Source organism: Arvicanthis niloticus, chromosome 5 (assembly GCF_011762505.2).
Source record: "Arvicanthis niloticus isolate mArvNil1 chromosome 5, mArvNil1.pat.X, whole genome shotgun sequence".
Classification (NCBI taxonomy): Eukaryota; Metazoa; Chordata; class Mammalia; order Rodentia; family Muridae; genus Arvicanthis; species Arvicanthis niloticus.
In genome coordinates this window covers 16,137,615-16,156,422 of record NC_047662.1, presented here as the reverse complement: position 1 = coordinate 16,156,422, position 18,808 = coordinate 16,137,615, and the positions used below count along the sequence as shown (strand labels likewise).

Below are 18,808 nucleotides of genomic sequence, written 5' to 3'. Positions count from 1 at the left end.
ACAGCCCGTGGTTCACGGATTCCAGGCTCAGGACCTTGGTGTGGCCCTGCCCCATGGAGGCCACAGGGCCCTGGGCCTGGGCCCCTGCCACCGGAACTCTTCTTCCTGACCTGGCCTGACTCTGTCTCCCGGGGAGTGTGCGTTCAGGGGAAAGAAAGGGAGCCCTGCCTTGGAGTCCGGGGTAGGGACCAGGATCAAATCCCTGTCTATCCTTGGCCTGACTTTGTCAGTGTCCTCATTTTAAAACAGGGTTGCGCAACTCATTCCCGAGACCCTTAGAATCTGAGTGGTGATTTTTTTTTTTTAGGGTATGTTGTCATGGGGGTTCCCACTCCAGGGCCACCATGTGATCACCATGCCTATCTCCTATTTCCTCCTTAAGGGTCTAACTATACACAGTCAGCAACTCCAGCCACTTCACCGCGTTTCCCAACAGCTTTGAGATTTGGAGACCTGCAGCCTGACTGCTTTCTCAGAAGATATGATCCACTACCTCAGCCATTTTGTTGGTAAGAGTCCTCCTGGCCCTACTGTCATCCCGTCCATGTGATGGAGCCTTAGCTGGAATCTGTCCACTCCACAACAAGTCATGACATGTCACACACATGGATAGTCTCCGCCGTTGAGACCCATAGCCCTCCCTGGCCAACCTTCTGTTTCCTGCCCTCTCCAGTGGCTATTTCAAATCCTTATCTGTCCTCCAAAAACCTCCCACGTGCTCTCTTCCTCCCTGTGACGTGACAATCTCCTGCCCTCTGCAGAGGAAAATAGAAACCATTGAATGTGAACCTTCTTAGTTGTCTGCTGTCAGACCAGCGAGCTCCCAGCCTTTGCATGCTTACTCTCTTGCCTCTGGTCTGTTGGAATGGGAAGAGGTTGTCATCTGATTCCGTCCCATTAACTGCCTCTGTGGTGCTTCCCAACCATGGCCACGCACCCTCCCTAGGCTCAACACCTTGGCTTCTGTTGTCCCTGACTTGAATAAAGCTTCCTCCCTAGTCTAGCCTGTCCCTCATTTGCTCAATTCCTCCCTGTCTTTGTTCCAGTCTTATAAAATCGTCCTTCTAAGCTGGCATTAAGAGGACTTTAAAGCTGGACAGGAGTGGTGCACTCCTTTAATCCCAATACACAGGAGGAAGAGGTAGACAGATGGATAAATTCAAGGCCAGCCTGGTCTTCAGAGCAAGTTCAAGGACAGCCATGACTACATAGGGAGACTCCCGTCTCCAAAAAAAAAAAAAAAAAAAAAAAAAGAAAGAAAAAAAGAAACAAAGAATGCTTTAAAAGGAGTCCTGTTGGACTTTGCTCTAGACAGACCCTTAGAGGAATTTAGTGATTGAACTAGTGGAAGTTACTAATAGACCATTAAGAACCACGGATTCATTACCTAACATTATGGCCACATCTTTGTTACCTGCTTTGTCCTGCGTGTGCAGGGATGGGATTCTGATATGAGCACAATTCAAAGGCCTTGTCAGCACAGTCACAGTTGGGTCAGAAAGACACCTTGCTCATGGATAGAGTTATAAATAGTACCGTTTTCAGTATCATTTGAGCTGTGGGTAGGACAGTTTGCTGGCTGTGATCCCATACGCTGTGATTGGTACCAATGGCACATTCTTTGGGAGCTGGCATGGAGGGGTTCGTTTTTATTAGCCCATCTCAGAGAAGAAGCTGCTGACCCTGGGAGATCACCTGGCCGTGGATGGGAGCCTGGGCTAGGCTGGCCTCCTTTCTGCGAATTCTGTCTCTAGATATCCGGGAGGCATCTGGGGCCCCAGGAAGGTACAGCTGGTACTTTCAGAAGCCGGTTGTTTTGAGTCACAGAGTTGCCGGCTTACATCTTGTTAATGATTCTGTCAGAAGTCTCCAGGCGCTGCTCTCCAGCCCTTCATCGCCCACTCAGGAAAGATTAAAGTGGATCCTTCATCAGCTATTTTAATATCACCTAAGAATTATGCAGTCCTTTGAGAATCAACTCAGTTCCAATCCCTTGCTCCCCGACTGTGTTCGAGAGTGCGGTGTGTGTGCCCTCGATGGGGCATGGCGAAATGCTGCTTCCATCCGTGGTCTATTTCATGTTCATCAGCACATGAGTCTTTGTTCTCTGGTGTGGTGTGATGCGGCCCCGTGGGGAAGAGAGGCAGCCAGCTAGTCCCTGCCTTTATCTCCTGACCTGCACCACAGAGAGCAGCTTCAAAGAACGTCCCCTCTGATGGTGGTGCTGAGCATGCAAACACACGCACTAGATTCTCGGAAGATGGCTGGAGGCTACTCTCCTGTCTGCTTGTGTGTCAACTCATCTTTCTTTGTACCATGCCTCCTCTCCCCGGCTCTCTCTCTCCTGAGCTCTAGCCAGCTTGTTCCCCTCGTTTTCATCTCGAGTGTCCTGTCTCTTCCTCTCCAAGGTGAAGGTAAACTGCTTGATCCTTCTTACAAGTCACCTGTTCTGTGAAGGCTTTTCCTGAGCAACTGTGTCTCCATAATCCCTCCCAATGGTCTATCTTAAGTCGCTTCTGATCTGTGATAACATGCCCAAGATGGCACCATGTACCTTTCCTGGGCCAGCTCCTCAGATGTTTGTGAATCTCCTTCACAGAGACACCATCCATTGGGGCTTCTTTGCCTTTAAAAAAAACAGCTGAGTTTGGGGCTTTTTGCTAATGAATAGGAAAGCAATTTGGGAACTTGAAACTAGCTGGTCTGACAGCCCACTGTGTACCAGCCCCACTCTCAGTTCCCATGTGGTACTTTATCTGGACCTGCCTGCTAGGCTGGCCATAGGATTTGGGGATGTGGCCTCTGGAGTCAAGCAACAGTTTGAATAGCACTTTCCCATGGGACACCTTGAGCATGCCTTTAACTTCTTCTCTAGACTAGTTTGCACATCTGTAGAATGGGCACTTCAGACTGGTTGCTTTAGACCACTTGTTCTGAGAGTAAATGAGGTAATCCATTAACGGTCTTGGCCTGGCCCTGGCACAGGAAAGTACTTTGTTCTTGTCTTACCTGACACTCTCCTTCAGTGTGATGATACATTGCCTAAGGGTAAGAACTTGCTTGCCCTCCCTCAGTCCCACGCTTAGCCATCACAAACCCAGCTTGTGGCAGATGCCCAACAAGTGAGAAATTGTTGGTGACATTGAAAGACCCACAAGCCACTAGTTAGCACCCCAAGGCTAACTAGTTTGGAATGTAAATGGCTTCCCTTGGGGCTGGCTGAAGGCAGGTTTTGTGTTTTTGTTTGTTTGGTTTTTTTTTCATCTTGTTCCCAGAGAATCTGTAGGCCTATTTTGAACTGGTGACTTTTAGATTTCAGTCTGTAGCCAGTGTTTTTCTCTGTTGACTTTGATCCTGTCAGACTTGTAGATTGAGAGTGCAGGTAGCATTTAAGAAGAAGGTGCATAGTCTAGCCACAAAGCCAATAGGCTGCATGGCCGTGCATAGCTCAATAGAAACCAGCTTCCTGAGAGACCCTCAACAGAGAAGTTTCTGGGTAATAAAATGGAGCCGCCAAAGAGATACAATGTTTCATTGCTTCCTGCATCTCTCTGGAACATATCCAAGTATGCCCTGACACTTCCTGTCTGGTTAAAGGGAATATATCAAACTGTCCGTCATGTTGGCCCCATGTTGACCAAGCGCTTTCACACCAGGAGCGTCTAGAATCCTGCTGGCGCCACAGAAGACAAGGTCATTGGCTCCACTTCACAGATGGGAAGCTCGGGGTCCTGCAGCTTAGGTCCACTGACAGGAAATACTGGGTCTGCTCCAACTCTCTTTGACATAGACTCAAGAGTTCATCACCCCCCCCCCCCCACCATCGCTGCCTATTGCACAAATCCAAAGATAACAGCTGTGCTCGGGCAAAGCCTTGTTGACCAAAGACAAGGCCCATATGCGGCTCTTGGTCTATGCCTGGGCTCTATTTATCTGTAGTCAGCTCCTCAGCCTCCTTTGGGCCTTCCTTGGGATCTTCTCGTTAGCTGAGTACACAGTTGGTTCTTCAGTTGGATTTCATTACCAGGAATGCACTCCAGGCCTCTTTATATGTGGAGTCAAACACCTGCTGGTTCAAAAGCTGGAAGTCCTTTCTTTGTAGCCCAAACCTGGGCCTGGTTTTGTCAGGTTCCCGTGGAGACAGAACCTAATTAGAAAAGCTTGTACCGCTGTTGAAATAATGACTGGGCAGGACCAGCCTGCCCAGGACTCCCCAGCCTCTCAGCATCCACCAACGTGCTAAAGAAGGCAAGGCAGCTGGGACACCAGGTGGACTCTCCCAGAGCTCTTGCCATAGGTCTGACGTTTGACATTTTCCTGGGAAAGTTGACCACAGCCCCGCTGAGCCGTTGTACCCTCTTCAGGACCTGTGACCGTCAGATGCAGCCTGACATCTCACGGGGCTGGTGGTGAACACTTGGACAGGAAGTAAGCTGTGGGCCAGTCCATGGAGGGGCAGTCGCCCACATTCTCCCCCATTGCCCCATGGGAAATGGGCCTTATAGCTTTCCCATCTCATTACCGTTCTAATGTGAATGTCACATCTTTGTGTGAGTTTAGTTTTAGTCCCAAGCGTCTTTGTCATTTTTCAGCTGGTCCATACTGCAAGGAGTTGACCTCTGTAGAAATTTGTTCATTCTCTCTGTGCTTCTGTCATCTCTCTCCAGCCAACTATCTACCCATACTATCTACCCATCCATCTTCCTTCCTTCCTTCCTTCCTTTCTTTTTCTTTTCTTTTCTTTTCTTTTTTCTTTTTTCTTTTTTTTTTTTTTTTTTGGACAGGATTCCTCAAACTTGTTAGGTAGCCAGGGATGACCTTAAACTTCTGATCCTCCTGTCTCCACTCCTAGAATGCTGGGATTATAGGTATAGGCCACCATGGCTAGACAGAAGCCAGGGTTTTGTGGCGCGAGGCTAGCATTCTGACAGCTGGGCCACATCCCCAGCCCTATCCCATCTCTTAGGTGGAAATAGAAACTCTGAAGCTGATGTGAGGGTCTCGAAACGTAATAACTGTGACATGGTCAGTGGGGGGCGTTGTTCACAGAGGTTTGTTCCCATGTACTAGCAGGAGAATCCAAGCTTTAGTGGGGTTGAGTTTGTAACTCTGGTACCAGGAGATCAAAGGAGAAACCCTGCAAGTGTCAGGATGCTGACAACCCTGGCTTTCCTAAGCCACATTCCGATGATGGACACCATATATGCCATTAAAACCTGGGGTCACAGGGGATGCTGACTCCTCCAGAGAGAAAAAAACAGGCAGTGATTAGTGTCACCAGAGAAAGAAAGTCTCCTTTAGCACTAATTTCAAACAATGAAGCCCTTCTAATGTTTACATCTGGGTCAAAGTGACAGGAAAGGGTGTCATAGTCAGACATAACTAGGTCTGGCAAAGATCTCTTAAAGCCCTGTATTAGGGCCATCCAAAGGCCTGTTTGTAGGGGGTTGGTCTGGCACTGTTATGTTTTTAAATGCTAAATTCTGTACCCCAAGATCTGGTTGCCCCCAATGAGAGTCTCACACATACCAGTTTTGTGTAAACCTTGCCCCCTACCCCCAGATATCCCTGATTGATTGATAAATATACCTACAGCCTGGGCTGGGCAGAAGAGAGGGAGCAGAGTGAAGGTTCCCCAAGCTTGGGGTTTCAGCCAGGGACCATGATGAGGAAAGACAGGAGGAAGAAGGAGGAAGTCACCATGGGATAGGTGGATTGTGAGCATGTGACCGTGAGAGGTGGCTTGTTGGAGTAGCAGTGACCCAGATGGAACATGGCAAGTGATATCTCCAGGTTACTGACAGGGAAGTAGGCGACACAGCACAGAGGGTTGATATCTGCCCAGCTCCAGCGCTGTTAAGGCTTATTAAATATGAAGGTTGTTGTGTCTTGTATTTGGGAACTCTATTGTCTAAGTAGGGTGCAAACCCTCAACGGATACTTAAAGACATCGAGGGGGTATAGCAAACCCCCAGAATAATAATTACCATGACTGTGGTTTGGACCTACATGGCCTCTTACTTTCTCCCCAAACAGGAGCTGAACTGGCAGATGAAGGTGAAACCCAAGCACCATGGACCTCCTGGTTTCCTCTGGAATGAAGGGCATCGCTGTCTTCCTTGTCTTCATCTTCTGCTGTAAGTGAAGCCATCAGGAAGAACGGAGGGGGCTGTGCCTGTGTCACAGGGGAGGCCCCTCAGTAGCACTGAGTGAAGGGAGGGTACAAGACATCCAGGAGAGAGGCGGGCTCCCTCCAGAGTTCTCCAGCCTCTGGTTGTGCCACCTGACATCTGACGTGCTCGGCCCTCACAGAACACCTTGGAATCCAGAGACCACATACTAAAAATGACATTGGACTGTGGTGTCAGCACTCCCTGCCTGGGAGGCTTCCTTCCTTCCCATTCTGGTTGCCTTTATTCAAAGCTCTGTGTGCTGCAGTGCAGAAACAGCAGACAGGATTCTAGCTGGCTGGAGTAAGTCTTCCAGGGAAGGCCTCATCCTGGCGTTGCCTAGTGGGGTACTCAGTCAAACCAAATCGAATCACTGCCGCCAGATTGGGCACCTCTCCAAAGTGACCAAGGGCTTCCTGGGAGCCATCTGAAGTCTGCTTAACAAACAAAACAAAACAAAACAAAACAAAAGTCTAGTCTCTTACTGAGTGCCTGGGTTAGCTGCTGGTCCAAAACCGGTTTTGGCAGTGCCGCAGTACCTTTGGGGTTCTGTAAGTCAGACATATCAAAATAAGGTCTCGCTCTTTCCCCAAGTTGCTAGTGACCTTTGCAGCTTTCAAAATCACACCAAGCGAGGTGGCACAGGCCTGTAATCTCCACACTTGGGAAGTGGAGGCAGGAGGATGGAGAGTTCAGGTCAAGGCTTCTAACTCAGCATTGAGGAGGGAGAGAGCATGAGAAAACCTCCCCGCCACTCTTACAGTTCTCCTTTGAGTTCCTGCCTTTGCTATATTTGTGTCGAAAACCGGATATAAGCCCGTAATTAGGGAATCAAATGCAGGACTGGTGACATAGCCCAGCTGGGAGAGTGCTCGCCTACTGTACACAAAAACCGGGGTTCGACCCCCAACACTGAATAGAGCCAGGCAGAATGGCACACACTTGTGATGGAGGTAGAGGAAGCAGAGTTAGAAGTTCAAGGTCATCCTTAGCCACATATGAGTTTAAGGCCAGCTTCTCCTGTGAGACTCTAACGACCTGATGCTGCCTAGAGCAGAGACTGACTGGAACGTCAATCTCTCTGTTGAGGGTCTCTCAGGAAGCTGCTTTCTAAGGAGCTGTACATAGTCATCCAGCCTGTTAGCCTTGTGACTAGATTACACACATTGTTATTATTATTTATATACTATAAAATACATAGTAACAAAGGCACAACCTTCTTAGAAACCAGTACTTTTCTACACCTAGATGCAACAACTGCATTGGAGATTGCACATGCATGCATGCATGCACTCACTTATGTGAGCACATACACACTCATGTGCACACACACACTCACACACATACACACACACAATCAAAATGCTGTAACAAAATAAAGCATGTGTCTTAGTCACTGTCCAATGGCTGTGAAGAGACACCATTCCAAGGTACCTCTTATAAAGAAAAACATTTCATTGGAACTGGCTTACAGTTTCAGAGGGTTAGTCCCTTATCATCATGGCAGGTGCTGGAGAAATAGCTGAGAACTACATCCTGATAGGCCTGGTATGGACTTTTGAAACTTCAAAGCTCTCCCCCACTGACACACTTCCTCTGATAAGGCCACACCCACTAATCCTTCCCAAATAGTTCCACTCCCTGGTGACTGTGCATTTAAATATATGAGCCTGTGAGGCCATTCTTATTCAAACTACCACAACATGCTTATTAAGAAAGGTACATGAAAGTGTGTGTGAAATGCACGTGGCCTGGTTCTTTCTCCATCTGCTTCAGTCACTGCCTGGAGTTCAGCTGTTGAAAGTGATATATCCCCAAGACATGTGCTTTGGTGACCATTCTCCTGTGGGTGGGCATCTGGCATTTCCAGCATTCTGATCTCACTGACCACACTGCCAGAAAACACCCTTGTATATGCATCTCTGTGTTGTTGTGTGAGCATTTTGTAAAAGTGAAAAAGCCTACTGATGCATGCCTGCAAAATCCAGCACCTTGAAGGCGGAAAGAAAAGGTTCAAGACTGGCCTGGTCTCTTAATGGCCTTCCAGGCCAGCCAGGGTTACGTAGTAAGACAAGACCCTGTCTATTAAAACAAAACAAGAATTGGTGGATCTGTGTGTATTTGCAGTTTTACAGACTGGATCAGGGTGTTTTCCTATCTCTTACCCCTGTGTTCTGCGTCTCCTGTGAGACTCTGACCACCTGATACTACCTAGAGGAGGGACACTGGAATGTCAGCCTCTCTGTTGAGGGTCTCTCGGAAGCTGATTTCTAAGGAGCTGTACATAGCCATGTGGTCTGTTGGCCTTGTGACTAGATTATGCACGTTCTTCTTAAATGCCACCTGTGCTCTCAATTAAGGGTCTAATAGGATTAATGTCAACAGAGAAAACACTGGCTACAGACTGGAACCTGTAGCTTTGAATTTCCCCAGTTAACATTGATCAGATCTGGGTGGTGGTAGAGCATTCCCTGACAGTTGGGGAGCCTGGGCCCCATCCTGCTTAGCGAGACACTTTCTTTCTGGGTGATGGAGTAGCACCAATCCTATTTTCTGTCCTGCGAAGCAGGCTGATATCTTGGGGGAGCGCTCTGGGCTGCCCACCCCTCTGCAAACACTCCTGCAAGGCCCGTGGGCCCTCAGACTCTTTCGGTTTGTTGTTTTCTCCTTGGTAGGGACAACCTCCACCCTCAGCAGCTTCTGGCAGTTCCAGAGGATGGTCAAACACACCACAGGACGCAGCGCCTTCTTCTCCTATTATGGATACGGCTGCTACTGTGGGCTTGGAGGCAGAGGGACCCCTGTGGACGCCACAGACAGGTGATGTGGACGCTCTGGGCTAACCCTTATTGCATTTGCTTACAGCCAGGGGAGAGGGGGTTGCGAATCCTGGAGAAACAATTACAAGGCAACATGAGACTAAAAGGAGTTGCAGGGTCAGTCTTGAGGAAGCCAGAACTGAGCCACTGTTCTCGGTGTGACCTGTGACACCGCCCAGGGGCCTGTATGCCTAGGGTCCTTAATGTGGCTTGTGTGCTGTTGCCATCTTGACATAGGGTCTTACCTTCCAACTCATGTTGGCCCCTAATTTGCCATATAGTCCAGGTTGGACTTGAACTCTGAACCCTCCAGCCTCAGCCTCCCAAGTGTTCAGATTCTGTGCCACTCAAACCCAGAACCTCATCCCTGCTGGACAGTCATACCACAAAGGTTACCCCAAGCCCCATCCTGATAGCCTCCACCCAGAGCCCCTGTGCTACACAGTCAGTCCTGCCCAGAGCTCTGGAGGCCTCTCCCATTCCCCTAGCAAAGGTGATCTTTGCTCATCTGCTCCATTGTTTTAGGATGATGGGCCCAGCTAGACTGCCCTGCCAGCTCCCAACCTAGTTCCATATTTTAAGGAGAGTGAAGCCAAGTGGCCCAGTTCAAAAAAGTTGTCCATCTGGAGGCAATTGTATGGTACAAAGTTGGCTTCCAGGACAGCTCAAAGGATCTGAGGGTGGGCGGTGTGGACTTTTAGAAAAAGTGAAAGCTACTACAGTCTGGGGGAGGGCCCGGAGGGAAGATTGGATAGTGTGTCTTTTCCCACTTGAACAAATAAGAAGGGGAATGTCCCTTGGCATGTCCTTACAGCAGGGTCTAGCACAGTGATTCTCACCTGTCTTAGCGCTGTGACCCTTGAATACAGTTCCTCGTGTTGTGCTGACCCCCAGCCATGAAATTATTCCATTGCTTCTTCATAACTGTCATTTTGCTACTATAAATATCCAATATGGAGGATACCTGATGCATGACTCTCAAAGGGGTCATGACCCACAGGTTGAGAAACACTGGCCTAGCATACAGCCCTTGTGTCTCCAGGCTTGTCTGTGGAGCCGCAGAAGGCCACTGGCCCTTGTGAGATGTTCATTGTGTAACCAGCACTGAACCAGTGATCTGCAAATGGGCTTCAACCCTCACGGTGAATATAGGAAGGCAGCATCCCCACTGTAACCCACCTTACAGCTGAGGACAGAGAAGATCCCAGACTAAGAGTTGCTCAGCGGCCATCCTTAGGGAAAGCAGCAGACCCTGGCCTGGAACAATGATCTACTCATTTCTAGTCCACCTCCCGTCTTTTCCTACCTCCTATACCTTGCCTGTTGGAAGCCAAAGGTAGATTCAATGCTGCACACCATTAGCCCAGGGCCACAAAGGGCCAAGAGCCCATTTATACATGGGGACAGCCATAGGAGGACAGATGTATCAGTAACTCACCTCCCCAACTCCAATGCCTTCAGGCCTAGAGAAAGGAACAGGTAAGTCCCTCCCAGGTCTCACCCAGTGTCCCTTAGCTGACTGCCAGGGACACCTACACATAGGCACAGTCTCTCACCTCTCTCTCCCCACCACTAGGTGCTGCTGGGCTCATGACTGCTGCTACCACAAGCTTAAGGAATATGGCTGCCAGCCCATCTTGAATGCCTACCAGTTCACCATTGTCAACGGGACTGTGACCTGTGAGTAGCTCTCCCTACAGGGAAACAGTGTGACCTGGGCTGGTCCTTAACAGTCACCTCCTCGTTGGCCCACTGATCATCTTAGGGAATGAGACTGCCCCAAGTGCTTTGAGATCTAGAAAGCAGATGGTGGGGTTGGGGGGGGGGGAGTGAGATATGAAAGTCTGAGAGTCAGAGCTTCTTAGAGAGTCCTTGTTTGATTTTTCCTGATCTCGTTTGCCCACCACTGAATATCAGTTCCCACCAGGAACCCAGAGCCCACCCTGCATTATGAACCAACACGGAGTTGTTGACTGTAAATTCTGTTGACTTTGCAGTTTCTCTAGGCAACTGTGGCTGTTGAGAGCATTCCCCCACCCCCATTTTTTCATGTGTGTGTGGTATGTTTGTGTGTATGTAGGATTTGGTTTTGGTTTAGTTTGGTTTTTTGAGATAGGGTTTCTCTCTGCAGCCCTGGTTGTCCTGGAATTCACTCTGTAGACCAGGGAGGCCTCAAACTCAGAGATCCACCTAGAGATCCATCAGCCTCTGCCTCCTGAGTGCTGAGATTACTGGCATGAGCCACCATGCCTGGCATGCATGTGTGTGTACATGCATGCCTGAGTGCGTATACGTGTCATGCATGTGTGCGTGCCTGCATGTGCATGTGTGTTGATGTGTGTAGGCACACTTGTGGATGGAGACTTGACACTGAGATTAGTGATCGTCCTCTATCTCTTCTACCTTGTTCACTGAGGCAGAGTCTCTCAGGCAAACCCTCAGCTGCCCGATGCGGCCAGCTTACTGTGGGGATCCTTTAAGGGCTGCGATCGTAAGCCGACCACCACACCCACTCGGCATTGGTTTCTGGGTGTCTGAATTCTGGTCCTCCCAGATGCTTTAAGCATTGAGTTATCCCAGTCCTGACAATGTCCTTTTTACCTGTCACGTGTTACTAAGGCATTTTTGCTTGCCTTTCAGTTGAACAAATATTTGCTAAGGGCGACTGCATGCTAGGCACTGTGACCAATGTGGGTAGGGACAGAAAAGTAACTAGGTGTGAGGCACCGTCCAGGAGCTGGGAGGATGGGCACTCAGAGTGCCCACTCAAGAGGAGTATGTGTCCTGGGCCTGAGGGTTTGGGCATGTGAGGGCAAGTCTAGCCTAAACCCATGAAGGCTGTGGGCATGAGCTTTGGTCTAGCCTTGTATCCCAGCCCAGTGGGTGGCTTCTTTCTCCTCACAGGGCATACCCCAGCTCCTGCCAGGCCTTAGGGCACAGTGAGCCACTTCTTGCCAGGTGTATGCACAGCTGTGTTTTGGGGCATGCATCCACCTCCTCCGAGGTCAGAGGATGACCACTTGCCCCCGACTCATTCCTGAGGATAGGGGACTTCAGACTCTGTACTGGATGCTGCGTACCCATTCCCAGAGCTGTAGCACAGCACACACTCAGCCCGAGTGAGGACTGGGATCTCTCCCTGGCATCAGCTATGAGATAGGAAAGGTGACATTCAGGGGCTCAGACCCCCCACAATAGATGTGCTCCCCAGCCAGGACAGAGCTCCTCACCAGTTGTTAGAGGCTCAGACTTGCATTTGAATAATAACCCTTCCATCAAGTAGATGCCCACCCCTTAGGCAGGGTAGCGGGGAGGCAGAACCACCACCTTCCATCCAGGCTTGAGTCTCCTCTCCCACACTGTGCTGACTGACCAACAGGAGTGCCCCCTCATGTGACGACTGGAGAGGCTGGCCCATGCGGGTGTTTAGTTAGTGCTGCCATTTGGACCTGGGAATTTCTGGTTTGGCTCAGCTGTACTTTTTACTTTGTGGGGGAGAATCAGGGTTATTTAAAACTTTTTTTGAATTGCATATGTACAGGTGTTTTGCTTGTGTGTATGTCTGTGTACCACATGCATACAGGACCAGCAGAAGCCGGAAGAGGGTGTCAGATCCCCTGAAACTCCAGTCCATCCCCCCTCGTCTTATTACAATTCCTTTGACATCTGCCCTGTGCTTGCCCCTCTGGGACTAAAGTCATTCCTGTGACCCTTCTGGAGTTCAGTGTTTTCCCTGTCCAGGCCACACTGTAATTTAGAGAGCTGCACTAGAAGAGTTAATACCTCCAGCAGTCCTGAAATCCTGCACCCAAACTTGGTCCCAGGTTGCCTAGAAACCAGTGTGGTGAGGACTGTGGGGTGGGTGTGGTAGGTGAGGGGTGGGGGGAGAGCTTGGGGTCCGAAGCTTAAAAGGCCACTCAGAGATCAGCACACAACCGAGTCTTGGAAGAAGCCCAGGAACCAGTTTTCTTTAAGGAGACAGCTGCCCCAGCGTGGCTGACGAGGTGGCTGGGCCTCTTCTGAGGTGGTTTATATAAGCACTTGGCATTCACAGGGACTTTGAGATCAGTACACCGACACCCCCCTTACACCCACACACACACATGCATATGTGTAGGGTGGAGCCTGGCTGTGGGGGATAGAGACTGATTCTAGTCACCAGTACCACGGCCTCCTGAGAGCCATGAATGTGACCAGCAGCCATGACAAAATGACTGATGTTACAGACATAACTTGGCTCAGTTTCTTGGAGTTCAGTCATTATTGGGCCTCTGAGCAGAAGACATACAGAAGTTAACCCACAGCACCCCCCGTTCCCTCCTAAGACTTGCTAACAGTGACCTGGTTCCTTCAGCTAGACCTGCCCCCACTAGCTAAAGCCTCCATCACTTTCCAATAGGCACTGCCAGCCAAGGACCCAGACATTCAACACACAGGCCTCTGGGGGCCGCTTCATACCCAGTCCACAACACTGTGCCTCTGCCTGCGAAGCCGCATGGCCATCTCATGCTGCAGCGTGGAGTTCATTTCCAGGGTCCTCAAGCTTGTTTTCTGTATTAATTGGGTTTTCCCATTGGTAGACCCAAGAGAACAACTTAAAAGCTGGCAAGGATTCAGACATCTGAGTCTGTTGCCCTTGGCTCTGTTGTTTGTGGGCTGGTGGGGAAGCAGTATCGAGATGAGAACATGCGGCAGAGACTACTCAGGGCAGATACAAAGTCAGGGAGAAAGGCCAGGACCAAATCCAGCCTTCAGAATCCCGCCAATGGCCTACCTCCCCCAGCAGCCCTACCTCCTAAAGTTTCCACTGCTTCTACCTTCTGCAGACCACCTGTTTAATGCATGCATCTGTGGGAGGGATATTCATATTTAGACATAACAGGAGTACACTTGTCTTGTTATGGGGGGCACTCATTCTCAGGGTCCATATGGTATGATGCTTTTGGGCCTGTGCAGTCTGAAGACGTGATTGCTTGAATCTGTACCCCCAGTCTCTAGACAAAGACGAGTCATGTGCTAGAAGTTTACTACCTGTGTGTTTCATGAGTGGCTGGATGAAAATTCTCATTCAGTAAGCGACGCCGACATATTTATCCCATTTAAAAGCTAAGGAGACAAGCTTTGGAAGAAGCAGCAACCTGCCTAAGATCATAAAGTCTGTGAGTCACAGACTTGGGTCTAGAACTTGGCTTCCAGGGTCCGGGGATGGGTGCCTTTCTGTGGTCCACAGGCCACATAAGTACAGCCGCTAAAGGCTCCTGCAAATGGCAATGGAGCTTTGACCAGCAGTAGGGATGGAGGCCAGTAATAAGCAAGACACAGTCTCTGTCTCTGACCTATGCATCAGGAGAGGATTTAGTCACACAGTAGGAAGGACCCAAAGAGAGCTGGGATGCAGCTCACTTGGTAGAATGCTTGCCTTGCATGCACGAAGCCCTGCATGCAGCAGCATGGACCCTGCATGCAGCAGCACAGTTGTCCATGCTTTGAACACCCGTGTGAGCTTCCTGGGTGCAGTAACTCACCCCACCCCTCAACATGCAGCCCATCCTCTGCATCTCATTTACCCACTCCTAGGTGTCTGTTCATTGCAGAGGGGTAGGATGCGGTTGGGGAGGGTTGTGAACAAAGACAGAGTACCCCCACACTCCTTCTCTTCTTTCCCTCTGCCCTTGGCTCCTGTAGTTCCTCCTAGGTCCCCAGCCCTCCCCCCACCTTAAACCCAGCTGTGGGATGGACCACAAGACCTCCAGTGACCCCCGTGTCTCCACAGGTGGATGCACCATGGGTGGCAGCTGCTTTTGCGGGCAGAAGGCCTGTGAGTGTGACAAACAGTCTGTGTACTGCTTCAAGGAGAACCTGGCAACCTATGAGAAAGCCTTCAAGCAGCTCTTCCCCACCAGGCCCCAGTGTGGCACGGACAAACTCCAGTGTTAGGGAAGCCACCATTGTCCCTCTGTCACCTGCTCTAGTCCAAGGCCCTTCTGAAAACCCCTCTCCCTCCAAGAGTTCCCAGGCTCTTGCATTGCTGTCTGGGGAGTGTCTTCTCAGTCACTAGGGGACTGGAGGTGGGGAATTCCTGCCCTGGAAACAGACCTTATCTGGCAATTAAGTGATACATTCTGGCAGTAGGAAGCAAGGACACAAGGGAGCAGGGGTGGGGGACATCCTGCAATCCCAGCAATTGAGAGGTGGAGGCAGGAGAGGCAGGAGGTTGGGGCAGCCTCCACTATACGGTAAGTTCAAGACTAGCCTGAGCTACCTGAGACCCTTCCTGGAAAAGAATTTAAATTTTTTTTTAAAAGGAAAAGAAAACAGAGGGACACGGGGATTAGACTGAAAGGTGTTCTCAAACCCTTTTCCCCATAGAGCATAAAGCCCCAGGATCCAGCCTAAACTCTCCTATACTCTCAATCCAAGTCAGGATATGTGTCTGACTGGGGAATGAGGTCCTCCACCCAGGTCTGGCTGGGAACTAAGCAGGTATCCTAGAAAAGACAGTCCCAAGAGCCTTGCCTGGAGTCTAGTCCTCATTTGCTCCAGGTCTGACCTCTGTAAACCTTCCAGCAGGAAGCAGCCTGTTCCTGTCTCAGGAGGTGGGGCACTATTAGAACAATGGTGTGCACCAGTGCCACAAAGATGTCATGGTTAAGATGGCATCAAGAAATGGAAAGAGGACGTTCGAAACAGTGGGTTCAAGGCACCCAAAGTACTCACCCCAATTTAGAAGCCTTTGGTCCTGTAAGACTTAAATCTAGTAAACAAGGAAGGTCTAATTGGGCTGGAGTCTGAAGTTGATGGTGCCAGGCAGGAGTGGTGGGTGGCAGGCATGGATGTGACCATGCTTGCCTTTCTGCATGGTGACACTTGCCTTTCCAGCCCTAGCACACAGCACATCTGAAAAGGGCAGAGTCCCTGTTGCATCCCTTGAATCTGAGACTCTGCTTGCTAATATAGCAAAAGCAGGAGTCTAAAGTGCAGGCTTCAGCCTCTGAGGTCCAGGGCAGGTCTGTTGTCAAGACCCCTGAATCCACCAGGAGGAAGCCTTGGGCTCAGCCTCCTGCATGATGAGAGCTTGTTGGGTCAACAGTATCGGCAAATCACTGGGCTCAGAGGCTTTGCAAGCGTGGAAGAGCCCAGCCGAGCCCAGGATGAGTGGCAGCACACAGAAGCACGAGCCACATACAGGAAGCTGCCTCTCGGTGATGCTTTAGGGTGGCTGGTTACACAGCTGTTGGGTTCAGAGTGGAAGCTGAGAACACTCACTTCAGATACAGAAGCTTAAAATGGAAGCTTTGTCTTCTGAGCGCTCAGCACCAGTCCCCAAAGGGAGCATATATGGCATTTATTTTGGATCGGAACACAAAGTGAGGGGCAGCAGGGGGACTGTTGCACAGCAAGGACATTAACAACGTTGGTGCCTGGGCCTTGTCCTGGTTTCAGGATCCTTGAGTCAGCTTTGGCAGTCAGGTCCCCTCCTGGACTCTGGCTCAGAATTTAGAATGATAAGGGAAAAAAGGAGTGGGCAAGCTGCACACAGTCATTAAGTCAAGACAGGCAGCACATTTAGGACTTGAGTGTCTTAGCTTAGATAGCAGGATAACAGCATCTTCCCTCTTTGCATCCCTTACTTTGCATTCCTGAGATGGCTGGACTCAGAACACTGCCTAACAAGCTGTTGACACTGGTCTTTATTCATAGATACTACCAGGTTCTCAGCTCTTGGGCCAGACTTGGAGGCCATGGGGATGTGGTCATTTGCCCCGTCCCCTTGCCCCAGGAGGAATTGGGGAAATGATTGGATTTGTATAGTGGAAGAGAACACATGGGGCTCCCTTCACTTAGTAGGTCAGCCAACATGTGTGAATTGAGCCCATACTGTGTGTCATGTGCATCGCTGAGCAACAAGGATTCGGAGATTTAAAGAACACACACATACTTCAGGTTTGAGAATTTTGAATTTCAGGGAGAACTCTAGCGCCATGGCAGCTTCTACCAGTGCCAGAGGCTAGCCCTGACAGAGAAAGCCAAGCACATGGAGACAGTAGGGTCAGCAGAGGGCCTGGGAGTCAGGGCCATGAGCTCTACCCAGCTCAAACCACATAGTCATCTTTATTCCCCAGCCTATCCATGTACAGCAAGTACACATGGGGGCGGGGCCAGGGAGCCAGGAATCTGAGATCTAGGAACATCAGGGGGCTCAGGCATACCTACCAATGTGGCTAGGTTAAGGTAGAGCATGTCACCTTCTGGAGTGTCCTGTCATATCAGAGACTGGTTCCAACCTGAAAAGATGTCTGAGTGACAGCTGTGGTGGGAGAAGAGGAGCCAGGATGACACTCTGCACAAAGGGCTGGGTTACTGTGTGAGATGCAGGTCTCTTCTGCCGCTGGGGTCAGCTTCTACACTGGAAATAGACGGGATACAGTATGCAGGGTGGTGTGAGTCCCAGCCGGGAATCTGAAGAGAAAGTGTTAGGACTGTAAAAGAATGTGTTGCTGCTTGCAGGAAATCATCGATTTCTTGGAAGGGCAGCCATTCATCTACACCAGGGACTGACTTTGTGCCAGGCCTGAGATGAGGGTAGAGAAGTAGAAATTCTGTCCACTCCAAAGAGCAGTCAGCCTGGGGAGGAAGGACACAAGGACCAAATAGCTTGGAAGGTGCTGAGGTAGGTGGCTGCTTAGGGAGCAATGGCCACTGTCTGGGAAGAAGGCTCCTTCAAGGAATGTAGGGACGTGGAGCCCCACCTCCACCCCCAGGTAAATGGATGAAGGATAATACGGGGGAGAGGGGTGTCAGATTCTTCTCAAATCCCACCTTCAAGCTGCTGGCACGGCCGATTGTGTATTTACAAAATACTCGAGCGAAATGACTACATGCAAATAAAATACAAAATGAGAAGTCAATACTCGGCCTCCTGGTTTGTGCTCCTCATCCGCGACTCCCACAGCAGCACAATCAACCCGATACCTGGGCCACTCTTCCCCGACCTTGCTGTGGTTGGTTCCCCTGCAGCCCAGCTCTGTAACACGTGACCTATCTACACTACTAGCCCCGCCCCCGTCTCCCCTCCAGCGGTTTCTCTCTAACCCAATGCACCATGCCCATTGATTGGTCTTTATACAATTTGCCCCCATTAGAGGAGAAGTTCACCTAATGTCAAGGGGACCATGACAGCATTGGTGCCCCTTGGAGGAGGTGCAGTGGGGACTCCATGTGGCATAGCTGTTAGAGTCACATACAGGCTCCAGAAGACGATTCTGTTCCCCTTGCTATCACTGATGTGTATGTGAAGCCGAGTGGAGCGAAGAAGGCATCTGGAGAGGCTGGAGAGACAGCATGCGGTTAAAAGCACTTGTTGCTCTTGCAGGGGACCTGTTTCAGGCTCTGGCATTCACATGGCAACTTACAATCATCGGTAGCTTTAGTTCCAGGGGATCCAGCACCCTCTTCTTTTGCCCTTGGGCGTCAAGCATTCATGTGGTCCATATACACACAAATAAAAACCCTTTGTGTGTTTGTGTGTGCGCGTGTGTGCGTGCGCGTGCGTGCGTGCGTGCGTGTGTGTGTGTGTGTGTGTGTGTGTGTGTGTGTGTGTTTTAAAGAGGACATTGGGATGTGAAAAAGTTTGCAAGTAGCTCTGAAGGGGGGATGGAAGAAGGTGGTGTTTTGAGGGTGTAATAGCAGAGCCTACAGACAGTGAAAAGTCTAATCTTGGTCCTGGGAGCTGCATGTCTGAGATATTTGGAGATCCCATGCTCTCTACCTGGATGCCCCGGGGCAGCCCAACTTCCTAGGGTCCTGGATTCCTCTTGA

At 50.1% G+C, this 18,808-nt stretch overlaps 1 protein-coding gene across 2 annotated transcripts; it reads left to right on the top strand.

The window, feature by feature from the left end:
* The first annotated feature begins 382 nt into the window (after positions 1–382).
* Positions 383–17,898, top strand: Pla2g2c (phospholipase A2 group IIC). Of its 2 annotated transcripts, none has more exons than XM_034503807.2 (5): positions 383–509; positions 6,037–6,137; positions 8,846–8,990; positions 10,566–10,669; positions 14,763–17,898. In XM_034503807.2, exons 2-5 carry the CDS (start codon positions 6,074–6,076, stop codon positions 14,924–14,926), a joined length of 477 nt encoding a protein of 158 aa, XP_034359698.1. In that variant the 5' UTR covers positions 383–509; positions 6,037–6,073; the 3' UTR covers positions 14,927–17,898. The 2 variants fall into 2 exon arrangements, with proteins under 2 accessions (XP_034359698.1, XP_076790004.1); XM_076933889.1 differs by lacking the exon at positions 14,763–17,898 and adding an exon at positions 12,531–12,847.
* Positions 17,899–18,808: the final 910 nt, after the last annotated feature.